Genomic DNA, 23,644 nt, shown 5'->3' with positions numbered 1-23,644 from the left:
CACAACCCTTTGTTGTTGTGTGCTGGCCAGCAACCTGAAAAGAAAAAGCGCCCATTCAGTTTTGAAACTGCGTGGCTGAAACATGAGGACTAGGGTACCGTGAGCACCTGGAAGGGAAGCCTCTTCCATAATGCATGTCGCTGAGCAACCGATGCCTCTTTTATGCGCTAGTCTTTGATTTCCCGAATGAAGTGAACCATATGCGGCAGAGAATACAAAGTAAAATGATAGAGTAATTGAGTTGTTTTGTATCAAAGATTACAAAAAATTAATAGCATCACCAACAGAACACTCAATTATATACTTTATAAAAATTTACAAATATAAGGCCTCAAGTTCTCTTCATCATTTCCTTTGGAAATTCAGCTTCATTATGGCAAGACCGAACAGCAGTGCAAAGAGGAGCCCGAACGCCACAACCACCACGGCCGCCACTCCCAGGTGGCTATACTTAAATCCAAAGTAGTCGCTGACAAATTTGGCCACGGTGGTGTTGCTGACACCATCAAAGAGCGGAGTGTCGACGTCGTCACCGTACTGTGACACAACCATCCCGTACAAGCTCCACGCAACAGGGCAGAGCCAGTAGTACCATCTCCACCAGATAGGGATTTTCTGAATTATGGGTGTTGAAAGGGAACAGATGAGGCAGCTGTCAAGTCTGAAGGTTCAACTTTTATAAAAGCCAAGTCGTTCAAAATGCAATAAGAACTAGAGCCAACTTACCGTTAGGGGGATCAAAAAACCGGAGAAGAGGTTCCATGTGGCGTGGAACCCTGCGGATACAATGGAAGCTACGGTGTGGTTCTGTGTCATCCCAATCACCATCATGCCACAGAATACGAAGTACAGCAGCGTGAAGTACATAAAGAAGATATACCAGAAGAATTTAGTAACTGTCCACTTGAACCCCATCATGGCATACACTATGGTTCCATATATGCAGGTCTGAACCAGCGTGTAAGGCAGCTCAATCAAAACCTGCAGTACAGTCTACAGACACTCACTGTTGTGACAAGATCTTCTAAAATTACACTACATTTCAGGCAGTACATGTTTTCTCAATGCATTGAAGGCAACAAAGTTTGTAGAGCTACCTGACCAAACGCATACGGGAAAGCTGAGTACATGCCAGCAGCTCTTTCCCGGTAGAAGGCCGTTCGCTCCACTGAAACCACTGGCTGAACTGATGCCGCGTTGAGCACGCCTATGGTTAGAACAGCAGCATACATGGACCCCATGGTGTTGAACAGGTCTTGCGGTTTCTCCCTAGATTAAGAGGCGAAAGAGAATACTGGCCAATTCAGAGGTCATACCAAGATCACGCTATCTTTGCTATGTACGAGCTGCAGTGTACAGGGCTCAACCTTTTGGAGCCGAGGCCCCAGAATATGGTGCCGAAGATTAGAGCTTTAATGACGGTGAAGAAAAACCTGACAGTGTTGTACTGTGCGTTCCTCCAGTAGGACAGATTTTGCTTCCATAGGCAAGCCAGGAATTGTGTGAAGAATGACCGCGAGTGTGTGGTCGGGAAGTGGAGGTCGCTTGAACCTGGTGGCGGAGTACTCAGTTCATGTATCAAGGATTTGTTCCTCCTGTAACATGTAAAAATAAACATTAATGGTGCTGTAACAATTTACAACAAGAAATGCTTGCAGTGGCAACCAAACCAGAAAAACACTACAAATGGTTAACAATTTAAAACCAAAAACTACAACCCTACAAGTCACATTTACAGTTTTTATATGCACATGGTATTAGGGTTGAAAGTAGGTCCTGTACTGACTGGTAGAGTTCAGAGTTCTTGTATATTTCACTGAAATCAACACCTAGCACAAATTCTTGTGAAACTGTTGTCATTTCCAGCATCCAGGTCGCTGGATTATAGCCATCTTTGATTTTGGCAACTCCTTCAATTTCCTGAATAAAATGGGTGAACATGAGATTTAGAGAATGAAATGTAGAAACATTTGAACAAGATCGAAGGAGTTGCCAAAATAGATCCATTTACCTCGAAATACTTGATCATTTCTGAGGAATGATGGCCTAGTGGACCAAAATAGATCTCTTCTCCACCTTGCTTCAATAGTAAAAGCTGTGTCAATAGAATCATGAATTTCAGTATTCTCAGCATTATTCAGAATTAAATAAAAAGAATCACTAATGCTATTGCTAATTGCCAAGTTTCATTTCTTCAAGCGATTAATGCTATTCTAGTACCCTCTATATTGCATGATCCCCAGCATTCCCTCCCCATTTCCTCCGGTAAATTTTCAATGCTTCCTTGGTTAAATGGTATTTGCAGGCACTCAAAATAAAATTATAAGACCTCACAAAATAAGCATCTACTATTCCAATTAGAAAAGACTTGATGGCACGGGTGCTGACAGTCACAGACTCTCCCACCAACTGAGCTAAACTCAATTTAATTAAGTATTAACTATTATAAGGGATATGAGATCCACTCAAAATAATTTGTCGTAATGCTTTAAGGCAATATCTCATGCACCTCATCAAAAGATTCGAATATGTCCATGCTTGGCTGATGGATTGTGCAGACGACTGTTCGATCAGTATCGACAGTGTTCCTCACTGTCCTCATCACAATTGCCGCTGCGCGAGCATCAAGTCCTGATGTTGGCTCGTCCATGAAAATGATAGAAGGGTTTGCGACAAGCTCCACAGCAATTGTCAACCTCTTCCTCTGGTCATTCGACAGGCCATTTACTCCAGGCAATCCAACCAGAGCATCTCTCACTGGCGTGAGCTCCACAAGCTCCATCACCTCCTCAATAAACATCTGCATCCACAAATCACGAAAGTTCAGAAAATAATCACATAAAAGTAAGTGCTTATCAAATTCAACTGACCTTTCTTGTCTTTGAATTAACGTCCCCTGGCAGTCGGAGCCATGCGGAAAAAAGCAGCGACTCGTGCACCGTAACCTGTGGAGAGTGGATATCATCTTGTTCACAGTATCCTGACACACGAGAAAATGTTTCCTGTTTTTTTGGATATCCAGAAATGCTGATACTTCCCTTGATGTACCCAGCGGTCTTTCTTCCTGCCAGAACATCCATCAGAGTTGTCTTACCAGCACCACTGATGCCCATCAGGGCAGTCAGTACTCCTGGTCTGAAAGACCCACTAACACCCTTTAGGATCTCCAATTTATCTTCTAGAACTTTCGTTCTCATTTCCTAAAGTTGTGTATCGACATTGTTTGCTTATAGTTCAGGAAAAAAGAGAATAGTGATAGTTCAAAAATTATAATTATTTGCGCACTCTTACATAAACTTACCTGTGGAATGTCGACAGAGTATCTGATACTGTCAAAAGTTAGTGAGAGTGGGACAAAGGGGAGAACCATCCCTCTTTGAGCAGGCATAGAATTGGCATCGACACTTCGCAATTTTGTTTCATTGTAGCTGCCTGTTGCCTGACAAGCACTTTCAGATGACTGGCAAGTACTTCCAAGTCCCGTCCCTTTATGTAATGATACATCTACAGCCACACCAGTCAAATTTGCATTCTTCTCCTTCAGCGTCTCTTCTGATACTGATGGATACGATGGCCCATATGCTGTAAAACCAAAGGGGATATGTCTCTTAGCAAAGGTGTCTGGCTATTTGGTGGATTAAAGCTTGAACGCATTCTGTAAAGTATTGCAGTTTCTTTTTTCAGTTCGTACAGTGTTACTGATGTACTGAGCTTTGATCACTCAATGATGCTGCCCAGAAAGGCACTAGTTAGTAAATAAGTCCAGAAGGAGTGCACTCACACTTGAGGTATGTAAGACAGAGCGTGAATAGAGAGTTGAAGATAAGTGTGAATCCAAGTAATGCACCAAAGCCAATCCAGTACCACTTGGCTTCTGGAAATATTCCACGGGACTTGAGGATAAGCACACCAAGGGGCTCAGTCGAGCCTGGCAAGACCTTCTGCCAGCTTTGTCCCAAGAACTCATTCACCGACACAGCATTCTGTGCATACATCATTGGAGAGGTCCAGTATCCCCAAATCCACCATTTGTTTATGTTATCTGGAAATCATGAAAGGGAGGGACAAGTTAGCAGCGAGGGCTGCAGTATCAGTTCAACATAATGGAACAGGATGACTGAATTTTACCTCTAGAAATAACAAATCCACCCAAAAGCATAACGACTAAAATTGCAAATGATCCGAAGACATATGCAACTATCATGTTTCTTGCTGCTCCAGCAATGAAACGGAAGAGCGAAGCTGCCATCTGGTTAGCTGCTAAGAAAAGCAGATATTGCTTGAAAAGCCTAAGGATAACACTCTGTAAGCCGGTCATAAAAAAGGAGCAAGAATACTGCATGCAAGCGATTAGAGTAAAATAGGACTTAATTAGTGAAACCCACCTGACTACATCTGGGTCAAATCCAATGGCATAGTACGTTATGAAAACAGACCCACCAACCTCAAGGAATGTGATTGGGATCTTGAGAATCCATGATGGTACAGTGTAAGTCCAAGCAGGATAGAAGAGGAGATCCCTTTGCTTGAAGAAAATAGGTAGCTTTAAAATGGTTAGGGTAAGCTCAGAGAAGCCATTGAATATGATCATGAGCGTTGTGAAGAAGAGTGCACCCATGTAAATGCCTCCATTCGCCACAGAATCGCGGTGCATTTCCGTATGGAAGAAGAGTGTCATCTCAATGACCGACAACAATATGAGCTGTGGTGGAAAAAGAACAGGTAGACATAATTTCATATTTAGTTAAGTAATGAATGTAACATATAACAGCTTGTGTTAATCAACCACTCAACCACTCATTGGCCATCTTGTGGATAACTAAGTCTTTATTAATATCCATGGCATTTGAAACAATAAGGCTCCATTATGAACGTGATAGCTTTGCATATTTATATAGGAATTGTCTTTTCTTTAAAATTCTTACTGTACGTTCCAAAGGCACTAAAAACTGGGATCTTCCCAACTAATAGGAGCATCCAAACTTGCTAGTAGTTGAAGCATGCGACACATTTGAGAAACAAAATACACTTATGCTACTTATGTTTCATCTTAGGGAATCACCCTCCTTGTGGGCGTTTTACAACTAGCTAATTAAAAAAAAACTCTGACTATTGGCTTTTAGCAGTATACAACAGTACACGGTAGACTACAGGGTAATAATAGGGGCAAATTGCTACACTGAACAAAGCTGTTGGTGCTGCATAAATAGTATTTTGAATTGAGCATGTTCTGAAGTTCAGGGGCCAATTACCTGTACAACTCTGAACATGTAGAAAAATGAGTTCCTCTTCATCAGCAGAATTTCCCGGTCGATATTGGCTTTCAGAAGCTCTTTTGTAGTTACACCGTACTTTGAAGCTACCAAAGCTGACGGGTGGCTCATGCTCTTGTCGAATGGCACAGCAATCTCATTTTCCATGGCCTGACCAACACGGAACGAGCAAAATGACTCTGCAAATTCCTTCACTGATATGTAACGATAGGGCAGGTCATGGTGAGCCCAGTACTGTTTCTGATCTTTCTTTGATGTTACCTAACAAGAGAGTTAACAGATAAATATGTATGCTATCAAAAGTTATAAACAAATGTAAGTACCAATAGCATGGTGCAGGCGCTCATACTTCTTGCAAGAAGTCAGCAACACCTTTCCTGTCAGGGCATCTGAACCCCATGGACTCAAAAAAATCAAGAACATCCTCACGGTGCCCATGATACACAATCTGTCCATCCGAGAGGAGCATGACGTCATCAAACAAGTTGTATGTCTCAGGTGCAGGCTGCAGCAAGGAGATGACCGCCGTGCCGCCAAGGATGTGGATGGCCTGTCTGAGGGAGCTCATAATCTGGAACGTCGTGGAGCTATCGAGCCCATTGGAGATCTCATCCATGAATAGTGCTCTTGCTGAGCCAACCAATATCTCACCTACAGGACATACCGAAGTCAAATACAACTGGGCAGTAAGTTATAGTTTAATTCCTACAGGAAAATGGTAATTTGGTGTTCCGAATCCAGGACATAATTGTTGGTTGTTAAGTCCGTACCTGCAGTAACACGTTTCCTTTGTCCTCCGGATATGCCCCTGAACATCTCATCCCCAACCATTGTGTCTGCGCATACCTCCAGTCCTAACATCTACAACAATGATGGTGAAACCTAGAACAAGTCAGCGACTCAGCATCAGACCATGCAATATTGCAATCCAAAAACAATCTCTAGTTTTTACATACCTTAAGCATGTACTCTACCACCACATTGGCTTCTTGCCCTCCCAATGCAGCTGCCTGAAATGAGCATAAGACTTTTAGTGTGACCTTTATGATTAGTAACCATGAAAATCACAAGGAAGAACCAAAGATTTATTGACTTATTTATGTTTTCGTATGTCACACTTTCATAAAAGCATCAAGGTCAGCATCAGGCTTAATGTTCGCCTCTTTCTCTCGCCTTAACAAGTCACACAATAAATCTGAGTAACAAAAGGAAATACAGTATCAATCAAGAGACTATAAGTACCGGCAGTGTTTGTTGTTGTGATTTCTTAACTGGTGCATCATACCATATAAATATCCAACTCCTTGGCACCTTGCAGAGAAGGCCAGTGTTTCCCGCACAGTCATCTCCCCTATGTGAAGATCATGCTGGCTTACATAGGCAGCCGTCCGCTGGGGTACAAAATCATCCATTCCATGCCCATTATAAGTGACATTTCCTGAAACCTGCAAATCGAAAGAGGAATTTGGCGTGTGATTGTAGCTTCAATGCCTAAGTTAAACAATGTCCAAGGTTAATGAATAATGGAAAGCAGAACCATTTAGAGGAGTAGTTTCAGAGGGAAGCCAAATAAACTTTTTGTAGTTAGATATATTCAATATAAAAAACTGGTAGTTGGGACCATGGGCAAATGAATATAAGAAGTGAAAAGCATTTTCTATAGAAAGACAAGAGCTAAAGGCTCTGTTCTTCATATAAGTACAATCAGAAATCAGTCCTCCTGCATACTTTTTTCCTAGAAAAACATTTAGCTATAGGAAATGAATACAAAAGTTGAAATACCTTAAGATCATTGCCAATCCTCCCAGCCAAAGCAAGCAACAGTGTGGTCTTCCCTGACCCTGGTGGGCCTAGCAGCAGAGTCATCCTGCAGAACCAAGGCAAGGTGAATACAAAGAAGTGATGAACTTTCGAATCACTTGTCCACTCAAGATGAACCTATACCTCTGAGGCTTGATGATACCACTGATGCCATTAAGAATTGGCATCGTCTGCTTCCTGCTTGGCAATATGCGCAGAGCATTTGCAGCTCCCTGATCAATAAATAAAAAAAGTCCCACAAATTTAAAATTTAAAGAAATTTGAAGTTCAAGGTCAGTATTGTTGAAACTCCAGTGTTTTGTGGGCTGTGCATATAGGGGCAGATAGATATTTTACCTCAAAAATGTTAGTGACCGAGTTCAGAATGGTTGGCAGGCCCCTGGTCCCAACGTGAACTTCAGCATCTGCCTTCAGATGCTCGAAACGCACCTCAATTGTCGGAAGAACGATCCCAACGCTACAAACAACACAAGGAATGTGAAACAATTAGCTAGGTTGATATACTCAGTCCTAGGTTAATGGCAACCTAACAAAATGTCAAGATTTCCTCTCTGTATTTAACTCAAAAAAATGGCAAATATGCGCGCGTTGAGTGGGGGGATACTCGGAAGAAGAAATCTTACAGTTACGGGTAAAAATTAGCGCGTCGACTCGCCCCCAACGCTTCGGCCCGTAGCCAATGAAGACGGCGGGCATGGCGTCGATGGTGTGAGGACGACACATGAGCGTTTGGGTGGACGGCTGCAGGCCGTGCGCGCGGGCAGCGGCGGGCGTTTACTGGTTCGGAACTCCTAGGGGCGCGACGGTAGACGGCGTAGCGAGCGGCGGCGACCTCCCTGGAGGCAAGCGCTAGCGGAAGAGGGCGGCCGGCGGCGGTGGCTGAGGGCGTCGGGCAGCCACGCTGGAAGCCGAGTCGGCCGAGAGGAGGATGGACGGGCCCGGACCCACGCGCAGTGAGTACGTTGGAGGATCTCGTTCAGGATGGAGCCGAACGCAGCAACCAGCAAGTGACAGCAAGAAAATTTTCTTTCTTAATTTTTTTTAAAAAATTCTTTTTTTTATTTTGCGAGGGACACCATAGGAAATTTCCCCATGGAAGGGCAAATGTGCGATATTTGGAATGAAAAACAAAGATTTAGTATGTCTAAATTTGAAAACAAAACATGAGGACTCAAAGTAGGACTCTCTTATGTGAAGTTCTTTTTTATGAAAAAACATGTCCGGTACGTAAGTACTTATATAGATTATAGATATAAATTATTACGGTGGCATTTCCTATATGTGATTCATCCCTAATGTCCTCTTTCCCTTTCCATCAGTGGGGGGAGCCAGGGGTGCTCCAGCCCCCCTACTCCCACGAAGCCCATGGAGCGCCCCCCCTCCCCCCTCTCCTCCCAACAATTTTCAACCATGATGATGAAGAGAAAGAAGAAAAGGGGAGTAAGAAGAAGAAAAGGAGAGAAGAGGAGAAAAATGAGCTTCCCTAAATTTAGATCCTAGATTCACCACTGCATTCCATGTAGTATTAGTGGCGGTATAGAGTAGGTCGCAAATGATGCTTTCCATGTAGTATTAGTGGCGGTGTAGAGTAGGTTGCAAAGGATTGTTAGCTTGTTACCGTGGCATGGAGCAGAAGCAAATCATTGATTGGAACCACACCATGACAAGAATGGTACGTGACTTGCCTCCTTTTTTTTCTCTTTTTCTTAGGGGTGTAAAGAGGTGACCATTAGATGCATCTCTAACTCTTTTTAGTTCAATATTTTGTACTAATTTTGAACTAAAGAGGGGACATCAATTTGCACCCCTACTTTTTCTTGAATTCCAAGAAAGTTTCTTTTGAAAAGCTTTTAACAAAAGTTTTACTGCAAAAAAAGTTTTTCTTGGCAACTTTTCTTCAAAAGTTTTTCTTTACTTTATTGGAGGTTTTATTAATAAACTAGCCAAAAAAAAGATTCTTGATGAGTTGTGCAAGTACACTTTTTTTAATAAAATTATGAAAAAAATTGGAACAAAGGTTTGGAAGCAGTTAAACGTCACTAAAGCAAAATGCACTAATGCACTATCGCCTTCACCGTTCACTGACAAGAAGTCATCACCCTGTCTCGAAGATCCCTCTATGCTTGGCAATACATGTAACCCCAATCCCGGACTCCAAATGTGCTGGAGACGCGCTATTCCTCCTCTTTACTTTTTTTTTTGCTTGTTTACCAACAATTGCTACAGACATGAGCTGATTTTGTTTCTAAAATGAAGAACTCTCATGTTATTAGGCTAGAAATCTGAACCAAGAGCCATCGTTTTACCTTTTCAGAAAACAAAATTTTAGCTGCTACATCTTCAAATAAATCAATATACTTCAATACAATATGTCCATACTAACTCAACTCCACCAAACTCTCTACAATCTTCTATATTCCTTTTTTTTCAAAAATAAATTAACTTCAACATTTTTATGTCATCGCTTATTGGCGCCGTGCAAATGCCCACGTCATCGCTGATGTCTTGAACCGAAAAAATGTGACACGAGCAACCAACCATCACTCTCGGACTTTTTCGATCAAAGTGTAGGAGAACATCGATCTATCTGGTTGGATGAATCTCAATAGTATCCTAGATTTCTCCTCCCGACAATTCCAGCGGACGGTGAATCCGAGCTAGTATCCGACAAACTTCAGCCCGGCCAATGCCACGTGTTAATCAAAGCAAAACACCAAGCGATGAATCCAATTCCAAAAGAGGCACTCCGTGGATGGATGGCTTGAACACAACCTCAACTCACCACAAGTTAAATTGGTTCACTAAGACCAGTCCTAGTGGCGGGAGTGTCATCGATACAATTATCAAGACTGAAAACTTGAGAGTTGTGCCAGTAGAGTGTCATGGTGACGACACTTCTCTCACATTCCATGACACTCATCTATCCTCGTACTATTGATACATATTAGCAAATTTAATGTCTATGACACTTTCACTGAGACTAGCCTAAAATACTGCCACAATCTCGCCTTATTTCTAATCGTAGTGATCGTAATCGCGGGCATTGCCATCGCCGTCGTCCATGGCCCCATGCGTTCGTGCGGGAGATCAGTCCAAGGAGCTGAGCGTGCGTGCCCACCACATAGCTTCCAATGGACTCTAGAGCTCGAGCGCGATCAGCAATTGGGGGTGCGGCGCGTGCCCAAGTTAGCATACGTACCGGTCGATGCGCTCCCTGAGCTCGCGCAGGAACCGCTCGTTGTCGCGGTCGGCGGAGCCCACGAGCCGGTCCAGCAGCGCGCGGCGCTGCCCCGGGCCGAGCTGGCCGACGTCCACCACCGCCTTCCTGCGGCTGCGGCCGCCGCCGTCGGCCCCGTCCTCCTCTAGCGTCACGATCGCGCTGCGGGCGCGCTGGGGCGTGGGCATCCGCTCCAGCTCCGCCCAGAGCCGCCTCGCCTCTCCCTCGTCGTCCCCGCCATCGGCGCGGGGCGTCGCGGCGGCGCCGTCCCCGGCGGGCGCCATGGCTGTCCCCGACGACTCCATTTGTTCGGACTCGGAGCACGGCACTACGGCAGGAGGACCGATCGAGAGACCACCAGCTGTATATAGTGATGGACGAGAGGGCTCTTGGTCCTTTACTCTTGTTACCCTTTCCTTTTCCCGGCGGAGTCTAGCAGGAAAGGAAAGGTGTTGGAGGTTGGCTTAGTGTGTGTTTAGTTGATGAAAAAGTTTGAGTTTTGGTACTGCAGCACATTTCGTTGTTACATGTCAAATAATGTCTAATCATACTTCATACATGTGTCCAAAGATTCGATGTGATAGGTACTGTAGAAATTTTTTTGAAAACTAAACAGGCCATATACGTACATGCTAACACAACAAGGATTATTTTATGTTGGGATCGCAATCTGGCGGAATGTTCTATATCCCCATGCACATGTCGCCAACTATATACTCCCGTACCGGCCCTTGTAAACGCATCAAGCAAAATGGCTGCTAAGATAGCTCTCCTCGCCCTTACGGTCTCCTTCCTCCTTGCCGCAACTCAGGCCGCCCACGGCCGCCACGCCGAACGCCGAGGCTTCCGCGCCACCATGATCCGCCGCAGCAAGACCGCCGCCGCCATCAACTTCACGCAGGCCGCCCGTCAGTCTCATCGCCGGCTGTCAGTGCTTGCCTCCCGGCTCGACGCGGCCTCGAGCCGAGTGAACGGGCAGACACCACTGCGGATGGACAGCGACGGCGGCGCCTACGACATGGACTTGTCCATCGGCACGCCGCCGCAGAATCTAACGGCCCTCGCCGACACCGGCAGCGACCTCATCTGGACCAAGTGCGGCGCCTGCGCGTCGTGCGCGCCGCGGGGCACCCCTTCCTTCTTCCCGGACAGGTCGTCGACTTTCTCCAAGCTCCCGTGCTCCGACCGCCTCTGCGGCGCCCTCAAGTCCGAGAGGCTCGCGACGTGCCCCGCCGGCGGCGCGGAGTGCGACTACACCTACTCCTACGGCCTGGAGGACGGCGACACCTTCACCCGGGGCTACCTCGCCGGCGAGACCATCACACTCGGCGGCGCCGCCGCCCCGGGCGTGGGCTTCGGCTGCAGCAACGCGTCGGAGGGCGAATACGGCAGCAGCTCGTCCGGCCTCGTCGGGCTCGGCCGCGGGCCGCTGTCCCTCGTCTCCCAGCTCAACGCCGGCGCCTTCTCGTACTGCCTCACCACGAACGCTTCCAAGGCCAGCCCTCTCCTGTTCGGCTCGATGGCCAACTTGTCGGGCTCCGGCGTCCAGTCCACCGCGATCCTCACGTCCACCTCCACCACCTTCTACACCGTGAACCTTGAGCGCATCTCCGTCGGCTCGGCGACGACTCCCGGACCCAGCGACGGCGTCGTGTTCGACTCCGGCACGACGCTGACGTTCCTCTCGGAGCCGGCCTACACGCAGGCCAAGGAGGCGGTGCTCTCGCAGACGAAACTTGCCCGCGCGGCGGACAGGGACGGGTTCGAGGCGTGCTTCTTCGAGCGATCCGGCGGCGGCGGCGGCAACCCCGCGGCGGCCGTGCCGGCGATGGTGCTACACTTCGACGGCGGCGCCGACATGGCCCTGCAGGTGCTCAACTACGTCGTGGACGTGGGCGACGGCGTGGTGTGCTGGGTCGTGCAGAGGTCTCCCAGCCTGTCCATCATCGGGAACATCATGCAGATGGACTTCCACGTCCGCTACGACATCGACAACTCCGTGCTGTCGTTCCAGCCGGCGGATTGCGAGAGCCTCTAAGGGAGTGCGGCCTCGGCCTTGGCGGCTCCTCTCGTAGCAAAATTTCAGGACATTCTCCTGCTGGCAGTGTTGCAGTTTCTATATGCTGTGTTCCCAGACGTGCAGTTAAAAATAGTAGAGTAGTGGCAAGGGGAACTACTGGAAACGTTTCTATCGGTCGTGTTGTGTAATCACTTACCGCGCAAACAATAATTTAATTTGAAATTTTTTTAATTAAAGAACAAATAAATATACATGGCCTAATAATTAAGCTCTCAATTTTATTGATCTTCTTTTCTTTTTGCTCAACTTTATTGATCTGATTATGTGTACAACTTAGAAACCACGATTTTAAAAAGCATAAATTGCAACCCAGGTTCACTTATTCTGAAGTTTCACCTAGATCTTTAAACTTCTCCAAACATATCCTAAACTTTCATCTAAATCCTTGAACTCTCAAATCGTCCTCTTTCTCCCTCACCAATACAATGTCTCTCTGTAAAGAACATGGGCCCATTTAGGCCATTGTTTGTGATTTTGGTGATTGAGTGACAATATAATCAATGGGACTAATGAGTTTGTGAGATCACTCTTGTAGGCGTTATTAGGTCCCATGGATATGAGTCAACACGTCTAATTCATCGTCGAGACGCAATGTCCAATCCATCGTCAAGACGCCATGTCCAATCCACCATCAAGATGACAAGTCCAATTTGAAGTATCCAAAAGATCGCCGCGACATATTGGACGAGAAGTTGCAGATTCAGCTGCACCGGTTAAACCGATGGCCCCACCATCGGTGCATCCGATGGTTGTTGGAAGATCCGACGCCCTATGCATCGGCGCAATTTGGTGTGCCAACTGAGCCAAGTGAGAAAATCTCAGTGGCACCGGTTGAACCGACGAGGTCAAGACGAGCATCGGTACATTCAACGTACTATGTTTCAGAGACGATGTAAAATGCGGAGGAGCTACGCCTTCAGCACCGGTTGAACCGGCGGTGCATAGGAGCATCACATCGGTGCAATGTCGTCAGCTGAAGAATGAGGTCCAACGGCTAGTTCAGATGCTGTGAGTGACAGGTTTAACCGATACCCAGTCATCGGTTAAACCGATGGTTCCGCAAACAGTGCGTCAGAAGCTCAACGGCTACTTTAGGTCTGAGAGTGACCGGATGAACCGACGCAACCCCATGCAGAGGCATCGGTTCATCCGATGGTTTGCTGATTTCAGATATCCGTTAGAGCAACGGCTCCAAGACTTGGTGGCCTATATATACGCCTCACCCAGGCCATTTTGAGGTTACTGGAGACTAGAGAGACCCCATATATATTGAAGAACATCTCCAAGCCAACTCAAGCGCATATTGATCACATTCTTAGGTTTTAGCACTAGCTTTGTAAGTGTGAGTGCTAGATTAGCTCTTGAGAGAGTGAACAAGCAAGGTTGTGATCCTTGTGGCTGGTTCTAGAGTGGACCAAACTTGTACTTCGGTGCGCCGGCCTCCTTAGAGCATTGGTGGCTCGCCGGCACATCAACGACCCTCCGGCTTGGTGTGGAGCGGCGTCGACAATATTGTGCGGGGGACGGAGACCCCTCCTTCGTGGGCAAACTCCCTTAGTGAAAATCGGGATCAAGGTGACCGTGATTGTGTTCACGGAAGAGACTTAATTACCGGGAAGCAATACTCTTCGTGAGTGCTTCAACAACGTGGATGTAGGGGCGTCTTCGTGGCAATCCGGACCACGGGATAAATCCTCGTGTCGAGAGTTTGCTTCCGCTCATCCCTCCTCCTTAAGGTTCCGCATTTCATATTGCAACTTGTGTTCCTTTACTTTTTTAGTGTAGTATTTTGCTAGGATTGGCTATAGATTGCAAAAAAAAATTTGGGATGAGAGTTTTACACTAGAAAAATCATAGTTGCACATCTAGATAGTTTGTTTTAGTTTAAATTTTGTGTAAACTAGTTGGAGTTATAGATTAAGATTTTAAGAGTGTCTAATTCACCTCCTTCCCCTCTTAGACTAGAGCACTCGATCACTTTCACTCTCTCCCTCTCCTTTTCCGTGGAAAAAATTCACCTTTACATGGCGGCCGCGGGTACAGCGCGGTGGCATCCTGGACGGCCGGCTTAGCGACCACGGGCACGGCGGCATCCACGGGCAAGGTAGAGCAACAGGACAGCGTGGCTCGCGGCAAGCCAAGGGAGTGGCCGCCACCTCCATCGGCTCTGTTAGTTTCTGTCTCAGCTGCTTGCTTGTACTCTAGTCGGGGGATCGATCGAGAACCACGCCGGACTAGGCGTGGAAAGTGCCGGAAGAAAAACCTCACGACGTGTCCAAATTTGAGACGTGCCGAAAAAAGTTGGTTCTCGTCGTTAAATTCAAGAGGACAGCATCCAAAACTGAGCCGCACCGTGGGATTCTCGCAAGGAAAAACAAAATACGACCAGCATATTATTATATACTAGTACAAGATGGATGATACCAATGCTCGTGTTCCAAAATTCCAGAAAAGGAAAGAGAAAAAAAAAATCTGTCTCCTTATCAGATGACATAGGTATTGCATTCTGTAAATCACTGTTTAACTTATAGGAATAAATATTTTAACAACATAAATAAATAACTATTTTCTACGAACAAAAAGTTAAATATGACGAACAAATAATAAGACAACAAACAAAATATTACACATTGTGAACATTTAATTGTATATAGGATAAATAATAAAAGATGAACGCGAACAACTAAATCAACATCGCCGAACAATTTAATCTATAAATGAACAAATGATTTGACGTTGCGAACAAGTTAGTTACACACAAAAAATGTATCTACATCGCAAAAATAGAAAAAGAAAAATAGAAAATAGAATAATAAAAAAATAAAAAAATATCGGTGGACACAACATAGGCAGCCCAACACTTGCGACTTTTGCATGATCAGATTCTTCACGTGCGAGAACTATGAACTATGAGTACGACCCACCTAAGCGTTACGGCAAGGATCGAGCAAAGGTACTACAAAACACTATCAGGGTTTGGCACTTTTGGATCTGGTACTGACTTCTAACATGATTTATAGAAAGACTACACCGTCTCTATGTGATTTCATGTTGTGGATAGATATCGAGCAATCTTAATAGGATAAGGATCACGTTGAGCGTGAAGTAAGGTGGGCTGCGCAAAGATGGCAGTGAATGCTGCATGAGGAACAGATGGAGGAGAAGTGTGAGAAAGACCAGAAAGAGATTTGGAAGAGGATTGAAGAAGTGGAACGTCAAGACGCGAAGGAATGTAAAGCTGACAGAACGTCAAGAAGTGGGAGAGATAGCAAAAGAGGGCCTGTTGTGCTAAGGAAGCAGGACCCGAAGCTATTAGAAAGAGAAAATATCCCCGGTGCACTCAGTAAAGCACCACCATAGTCCCGGCATTTTGCATTCCCTAAGGCATGTTAGGGGTTACAACACGAGGTCACCATGTTGCACATGCCACTGCATTTTGTTGTTTAAGTATCTAGTTTACAACAATGGTCTCATCTATATTTACCGTAGTATTATGCATTAGACCTCTGCTTTGTAATCGTTATCATAGCATTGTTTACAAAATTGTAACGCAAGCCGGAAATTTATGGTTCGTAGTAACCAACCTTACCCTACTATTTTCAATACATTCAGTGCAGTAAAGTTTGGACACTTCAAAAAATGCATTTGTTTTTTTGGCAGAACATCATCAGCTTATTCAAGTTCCAACTGAAAAACAATAACTCAACGTTGACAAATGTTCAAAACAGCATAACAAAGGTCTAAACCGAAAAATAATAAATCAAGCTAAATTTCGTCCACTCGGTAGATGAAAATATAGATTTTGTCTACCTGCAGACGAAATCTATTTTTGTCTACTCATTAGATGAAATAATAATTTCGTCATGCACAGCAACATGAAAACTATAATAAATTATAATTTCATGCATTTTTGTCTAACCATTGGACAAAAACAAATTTTGTCAATCTAGTGGACGAAATTATCATATTTCGTCTCCCACGAAAATAGTAGATTTCGTCTGGTGGATAGATGAAATTTAGATTTCGTCCAACTAGCAGACAAGGTTTTGTAATTTCTGAAATCCAGAGTACTATTACATAATTTCAGTAAAAAATCGTATTAAAAAGATTAGAAGAAATTGCTGTTGTAGCGCCACTGTGTGATCTCCTCCTCTTCTCTCCTTTTCTTTCTCAAAAAAGAAGAAGAAAAGAAAAGAAAGTCCTTTCCTTTTCCTGCACATCGGATCTCGTCAATAAATTTCCAACTTGTATATATCTTGTCAATAAGTATTATTTTTGATCTCTTGGGGACGGCAAGTCGAAGCAAAGAAATCCACCTCTTTCGATTGATTTGTTCTCGTATTTACACAGCTGATTGATTGATACAAGAAGATTGGATCTGATCGAGGAAGAGGACATGGTTTTGATGACGTCGATTGTGTGTCCAAAGTCGTCTGCAAAAAATCGACGTCAGTATATCACAATATATGAATATACCTTCGGCACTGCACGTTGAGTGGATCTATTTGAAACAAATCATGTTGAAGATGGGTTTTCATCCGCAATGGGTTGATATCAAATATATCACACCTCTTTTTTGCTGATGATTCACTTATCTTGATGCATGCGGATCATCGGAATGCCATGGCTTTGAGAGGTATTTTGGATCGATATTGTGTTGTTTCGGGCCAGAAAGTTAGTGAAGGAAAGTCGAGTATTTTCTTTAGTGGGAACACGGAAGTGGAGGTCAAGGCTCTGGTTTGTGAAACTTTGAATGTCATGACAGAGTCCCTTAATGATAAGTATTTGGGACTTCCGGCGCTGGTGGGCGCTGACAGACGTGATTGCTTCTGGCATCTGGTGGAACGAGTTCGGGCTCGAATAGGTGATTGGAAGGAAAAGTTGTTGAGTCTGGGAGGGAAGGAAATTCTCATCAAATCGATTGCTCAAGCAATACCAGTATATGCGATGATGGTGTTCAGGCTCCCTCAGAAAATTTACAAAGGAGTCACTGATGCGATATCACAGTATTGGTGGGGCGATGACGACGAGAAGAAGAGAATACATTGGTCGGCTTGGTGGAAAATGTGTATACCGAAGCTCAAAGGAGGAATGGGCTTCAGGGATCTACAGAGTTTTAACTTGGCTTTAATAGCGAAGCAAGTCTGGAGGTTGTTGTGCGATCCAGATTCTTTATGTGCAAAGGTACCGTAACGACCCGGCCCGGGAAAACGGCTAAGATCTACTCTATATGTTGAGTAAACCACACTTGCTAAATAACTCTCTTGCGCTTTCGTCCTCGCTTCGCGCAAAAAAGATTAACCCGGAGTTACTAGCCTTCCCAGGGCCAGCTATTTAAGCTGGTCTGCCTCAGTATCGGTAATCGATATGGGACTAAGCCTCGGGTGAACAGTGTTCCGTGCAGCTACAGTAACCGACGTACTACAGTACCGAGGTACAGTACCGATATTAGGCCCGGCCCAATTCGGCTACAGTACCCGAGATACAGTAATCCCGACTGCTACAGTGCCGCGTCCCAACACTACTCATCTTGGCCCACTTAACTAGAGCATGCGAGAACAGATAGAGGGAGCAAGGAAGCATGATTGAGCATTATTCAAACAGGGGATAAGTATGAGTACGAACTTGGTGATCCTCGGGCGACCTCCCGGCGGGGCTTTGTTTAATGTCGAAAGCAGGACATTGAGAGTACTTACCACGACATTTTGTTGATGAAGACTCAATGTTGTCGTCATGGCAACTCCTCTCATTTTTTTTCATTTTTTTATTTTTTATAGAGCAAGATGCGAGGACATACACCAATTCCAAGACATGATATGAATTGAGAAAAAGAACTTACTTTGGGGTACTCACATACCTCCCCCACATTTGAAGTTTGCAAAACTTCAAGTGTATGGAGTTCAAGTCTCCTTCTGTAGTTGTTCTTCATCAAGGCATATCGAGGTGTTGTAGTCGGTGTAGCTCTCATGTTCGTAGGTGTTGTTTGTCCGTCATTCTTCTTGATCTTCCCCTAGAAAGGTTAGGACCAAAAATACCCGAAGAGAAACCATATCCTAGAACATGCACTTGCTTTTTTTATTGAAAAGAAAATAAATAAGTAAATAAATAAATAATAGTCTGAGCTATCTCCCAGTAGTGCTTTGTTTTTATGGTCATAAGCTCGACTATGATAACTCTTGCAGCCATCATTGGTGATGGGTCATTGTTTCACCACCAATTGTTGAAGCTAGCTATAAGGTTAGTGCCACGGTGCACTCATGAAATCTGCAATGTTTTCGATAAACATATACATCTACAAACAACCTTCTGAAGATTTTGCAGAAGAGGACCTTGAGTTGGTTGTAGTCCTCGTGTGTGCATGGTGCACTAAGTATGCCTGACTCTAGAGCTATATTGAATGAGCATGGTTTCCGTGGTATGTCAAAAGTGAAACTCCCATGCTCATTTGTGGAATCCTTTTCCTCGGACTCCAGAGTCGGCGCCTCACAAAGTTCCATGGCCCATTGATTCTCCATCTCAAGAGATTCATCATAAAAGATTATAGTTGTATCTCGATCAAGGTCGAGAACAACAGACTCTAGGCCAGTGGGAAGAGGCTCAAACTCGATCAAGGGTGATGATGATCGTTCATCTTCACAAGAGTGAAGGCTACCCTCCGAGTCGTAGTCTTTAAAGGATTCTAGAACTCCCAAGAAAACGGGCTCGGATGATATGAACGGAGATGTATGCATCATCTCCTCGAGCAGGTTTTGCTCGGGAAGAGACTTTGCCAGAATATTTTCTAAACAAGGAGTAGCAATGGCAGAGCTGGTTTCCCTAAGCTTTTCATCTAGGCTCCCATGAGATGCCAAAAGTTTTTCTAGCGGGAGGCCTAGGAGAAGATCAAAATTGAGAATATCATAGATGCAAAAATCTAAATACATCTCGATTTTGTCTATGATGATAGGCGCGTCCCTTGCAATCCCCCGACATTCAAAGAACAGTCTGGATGGACTTTTAAAGTACTTGTCGATCGGGGTTAAAAGCTTGTTACCCACAAGAGTATCCAAAAGGTACTCGGGTATGATACAAACCTCAGCAGCAGGGTCATGAAGAGCTTCTACGATCTTTCCCTTCATAGAACAAGTGATTGTTGCAGAGGTTGGGCTAATCCGAATTGCTTCGAAAGAACGCTTTGCCTCTTTTGACCAATCCATTGCGGGTGTATGGCGGGAAATTATATTGAGTGTCTCATAAAGACACATCGATTTCATAGGCTCCTCGTGCCTAAGATGATTCGAGGTATTTTTGATGTTCCCTGAAGGGTCATCCTCGAATCGGGAAGAGAACTCCAAAGGTTGAATTTCTTCTTCCTTCAGTGTTCGTGGTTCGGGAGAGGGCTCAACAGACGAATATTGGGACGTGGAAGATGAAGGCTCAGATTCGGGTGTTGAGAGACTCTCATGGCTTGACGCGGATTCCTCCCGGTGGGGTTCACTATAGTCGGTAGCAAAGAAAGAGTCTTCTAGGAAGCTATCTAGGATGTCTCTTCCTTCTGCCGGAGCTGTATGTGCGAACCATCCTCTGCTGACGACGTCAAGCTCTAGGGCAGTTCTCATGTCTAGACCCGAGTAGAAAACGTTCAACGATACTTCATCGGGTATAGATAAGTTTGGGCTGGATTCCAAAAGGCGTGAGAATCTAGCCCATGCTGCACCTATGGACTCCTTCTCTAATTGCTCAAAAGCAAGGATGTCGGTCGGTAGGGAGTCTATGCGTTCGGTGGGGGAGAACGAGTAACAAAAGTCATCACGAAGTTCTTCCCAATCACCGGTCATATTCCCTATCGTGCGGGTGTACCATTGCTCCGCCTTCTCTATAAGAGAGAAGGGGAACAGTTTTCACTGCAAGGCTTTCTGTGTCATGCCTAGGATTACTAGACCCGAACACAGTTTCTCAAATTCTTGCAAGTGCTCGTAGGGATCTTCATGAATTTCTCCAGAGAAGGGTTGCTTCCGAACCATGGCTATAAAGCCTGGGTCGAGTTCATGGTTAGATGAGGGAGATGGTGATGGCTTAGAGAACTCACCCCTTGGGGTAGAGAGCTGTGGAAAAGATAGCTGCTCCATGGGGAGCGGGGGTTGAGGTAGAAGGAAAGAAAATTAAAAAGATACGGGGACGACTGAGTCCGAAGATAATGTAGCTGCCGTTCTCCGGCAACGGCGCCAGAAAACTTGGTATTTTGTAACGTCACGAATAAAATCTGCAAGCGCACGGATACCGCTGTAGCTTTCACCCAAGAGTATTCCAGGGTATCGTATCCACTGGGGAACGTGAGTACACTATCTACGGTTTCAGGCTGTCCAAGGACACACACTGGTGTGGGAAGGATAGGATAGAGAGGACTAAGATTTAGAATCTATGTTTAGAAGAAGAGATCACATCGCCGTTATACTTCGAGCTACTGGTTTGGACCGGCTTATACAAGCCGATAGCTCCAATAATACGTGCTCTATCCGATATCCGAAAGTGGAGGGTTACTAGGGCTCGAACAGGGCTATCACCACATGCCGGCTACCTCTACAAACCATGGGATTATCGGACAATAGAGTGGTATAGTCCAGTCTAGACACCACGTCTACGCTATTCCCTGCTAACTCTAGAGGCGTACAGGGTTATCCTTTTCTATCCGGAGCCCAACTCTAGAGTCAAATACTACTCTATAAGCATACACTCATGTAATATAAGACAGAGATGATAACTTGCAATCTAAACTCTAATTCTAAATAAGAAAGTCTCGAACACTTACAACCAAATAAGCATCCGTCGAGGTACAAGCGGAGAAGAGCGCCGACAAGCCCGGCACTTCCCCCGACTATCTCCCTCATTCTCGTAGAGGTACAATTTGGAGAAGAGCGTCGTTACCGGCGCTCCTCTTGAGTACCTCTACTCTCTTCCTACATTAAACACAAGCTAAGAGGCTCTTCACTTGGGGGTGAGTGAGTGTCTTCATTTGGAGCCCCTCCCCTTGTATTTATAAGAGGGAGCCACCAGCTATTTGTCCGAGAATCGACCCAAACCGCCATGGAGTACCAACCATACCTCGTCACATGTCATCTGTAAGTCAGTGGGGCCCGTGGGCCGTTACCACATGGTCGGCCGACCATGGGCTGCACCAGTTCGGCCCGGTCTTTGGTCAGAAGGCTGTTAGGTGGGCCCCATGTCATATGTATGGGTATGGGCTTGTCTTGAGTCGGTTTTGGTGCTCTGGTGGGCCCGTAGATCCCGTGAACGTGTCTGATTTGTCGAGAAGTTGTTGCCTCGGATCAACGACATGTCACCTTGCTTTTGGGGTGCATTCTCCTCTTATTTCCAAGCATAGGCAACCTGCACATAAATATTCACCGACACTCTGTGGAATTTGTTAGCAATAACTTCTACCACAAGTGTTGACGCTCGTCTTTCATACGCTCATGCAGGAGCTGATGGCTTGCTCTGATGGTCGGGTTTGTAACTTGACGCTTGAAGCCTGTTTTACCTGCATTTCTGCCCGAATTCCAATATAGTAATATTTCTAAGTGGAAATGTGGAATTGGCTCTTTATGGATAACATATGCTGGTATGAAGCTTTATTCTCATGATTTCAGGCTCCAGGTGACGCTTGAAATGAGTCGTTAGTGAGCGTCAATAAGCGCTTGTGGAATTGAGAGGGAAATTGGTGCTGGAGCTCAACTCTGCCTCCGTCCCTCGAAATTATCGTCTGCTTCAGTGGCGAGTGGCGACACGTTCAGCAATGTATAGTTCGTGGAGCGCCGCTGCTGAGCGGTGGACTGTGTGAAACCAAACAACCTGGGTTAGCATCAACAATGCAATAAAATGGTATACCTTTCATTTTGTCTCTCATTTTTCTCAGGAGGATCCTGGTTGGTAAATCTGCATACCCTTTTCCCGTAACAAGAACACATTTATGCCTTAGACCAAAGTCGTGATCTTGCAGATAGTGGAAGATTGTGTCCTTTTAAGAATAAGAACAAAGTCTATGTCAGTTGTTTCACGAATGCTATTTATAAAGACCGACAACAGTAACAATGGTCCACTTATTAAGCCTTTGGGAGATGCAAACAGATTCAACGACTCCCTCGTAACCTTTAGAAGCAAACAAATATCAGCAACAAAGTCGCTAATACTGAACATGTAGAATGAGATAGAGGTAACAAAGACTTCGAATTCTAAGCACTATATCTTCTTCTAGGGCATCGAAAAGGATTTTAAGCAAGTTGTACATTCTCTAAGATAGCACTCCTTTGCTAAGAACCTTGTAAGACATATAAGATATTTTGCTAGCTCTTGCTCTAGATATTTTCATCTAGACATTTTATATGCCCATGCCAACTTGCAGCCTAGTAGCAAGTGGCCAACTTGGCTACAGTAGCTGCAACAGTGCCAAACTGGCAACATTAGCAGTAGGAAGTAGAAGGGTGTGGAACCAATGTGTGTTCGAAGTCTTCCTCCTTTATATATATACACCGCTTTGAGGACTTTGTCAATAATGAGAAGTCAGTAAAGAGAGTTCATTTCAGTTTAAGAGCAGCACAACCAGTCCGGAGCCCTCCCTATTTTCTTCCTTCTTTCACCTTCCAGTTCAAGTGTGTGTATGTGTGAGATTGTGAGGGACCAGATCAAGGATTAGGGCCAACAAGGGATACTTGTTTTAACCGTTCCTCAAAGACATATGCATCACTTCTTTTAGTGCCAATCAACTTAAATGTCTTCTTACTCAGCATCCCAATCTTCTAAAGCTACATGAATCTTAAATTTTGCAACTGTTTTGTCCACATACTCAGCAATTACATAATTTTTCCTTAAGTACTCAATATCATCAACCTCAAGATGAATATGGTTTAGACTTTGCACCTTGAAAAGCATACCATACTTACTGCCAATAGAATTGTTGAATCAGCACATGTTGATTAAAGAACATGTTCAAACTAACAAATCAAAATGTATTGACAACACAAGCAAATTTTGTTTAAATATATAATGTCTCTATTCCTTACTAAAAATATGCCCATTAAGTTGTTTAATCTCATGAATTGCCCACGATGATCAACGAACAAAAGAGTTAGGTCTTAAATAAATAAATAAATAGCGGACAATAGATTATATTAGAATTGAACACTTCACAATTGTTGGAATGTGATGCGGATGGCGGGGCCTAAGGTCCGGCGGCAACAAAGTTGGAATCCCGGTGGGCACATGCCCCACATGCGCCGC

The 23,644-nt window shown here is 44.9% G+C and overlaps 2 protein-coding genes across 7 annotated transcripts; one reads left to right on the top strand and one right to left on the bottom strand.

Moving 5' to 3' along the window:
- Positions 1-178: 178 nt before the first annotated feature.
- On the bottom strand, positions 179-8,046 carry LOC120703966 (ABC transporter G family member 36-like). Of its 6 annotated transcripts, none has more exons than XR_005687342.1 (23): positions 7,718-8,045; positions 7,431-7,551; positions 7,218-7,306; positions 7,056-7,140; positions 6,559-6,718; positions 6,392-6,468; positions 6,230-6,283; positions 6,044-6,134; positions 5,623-5,924; positions 5,253-5,534; positions 4,386-4,702; positions 4,129-4,289; positions 3,782-4,042; positions 3,302-3,582; positions 2,871-3,200; positions 2,510-2,800; positions 2,012-2,095; positions 1,787-1,920; positions 1,368-1,595; positions 1,098-1,269; positions 881-993; positions 727-807; positions 553-615 (listed from the first exon to the last, which is right to left on the bottom strand). XR_005687342.1 is itself a non-coding variant. In XM_039988193.1 (22 exons), the coding sequence occupies exons 3-22, from the start codon at positions 7,259-7,261 to the stop codon at positions 346-348; spliced, it is 3,876 nt and encodes a 1,291-aa protein (XP_039844127.1). In that variant the 5' UTR covers positions 7,262-7,306; positions 7,431-7,551; positions 7,718-8,045; the 3' UTR covers positions 179-345. The 6 variants fall into 6 exon arrangements, 4 of the variants coding, with proteins under 4 accessions (XP_039844127.1, XP_039844125.1, XP_039844126.1 ...); XR_005687343.1 differs by having other exon boundaries at positions 881-981; positions 7,718-8,044; XM_039988193.1 differs by having other exon boundaries at positions 179-615; positions 727-993; positions 2,012-2,080.
- Positions 8,047-11,062: 3,016 nt separating this feature from the next.
- On the top strand, positions 11,063-12,349 carry LOC120702217 (aspartic proteinase nepenthesin-1-like). The gene has a single exon (XM_039985944.1). It carries the CDS (start codon positions 11,063-11,065, stop codon positions 12,347-12,349), a length of 1,287 nt encoding a protein of 428 aa, XP_039841878.1.
- The last annotated feature ends 11,295 nt before the right edge of the window (positions 12,350-23,644 follow it).

Source organism: Panicum virgatum, chromosome 4K (assembly GCF_016808335.1).
Source record: "Panicum virgatum strain AP13 chromosome 4K, P.virgatum_v5, whole genome shotgun sequence".
Lineage (NCBI taxonomy): Eukaryota > Viridiplantae > Streptophyta > Magnoliopsida > Poales > Poaceae > Panicum > Panicum virgatum.
The sequence above is the reverse complement of the archived record's forward strand: the minus strand, read 5'-3'. Positions and strand labels throughout refer to the sequence as shown.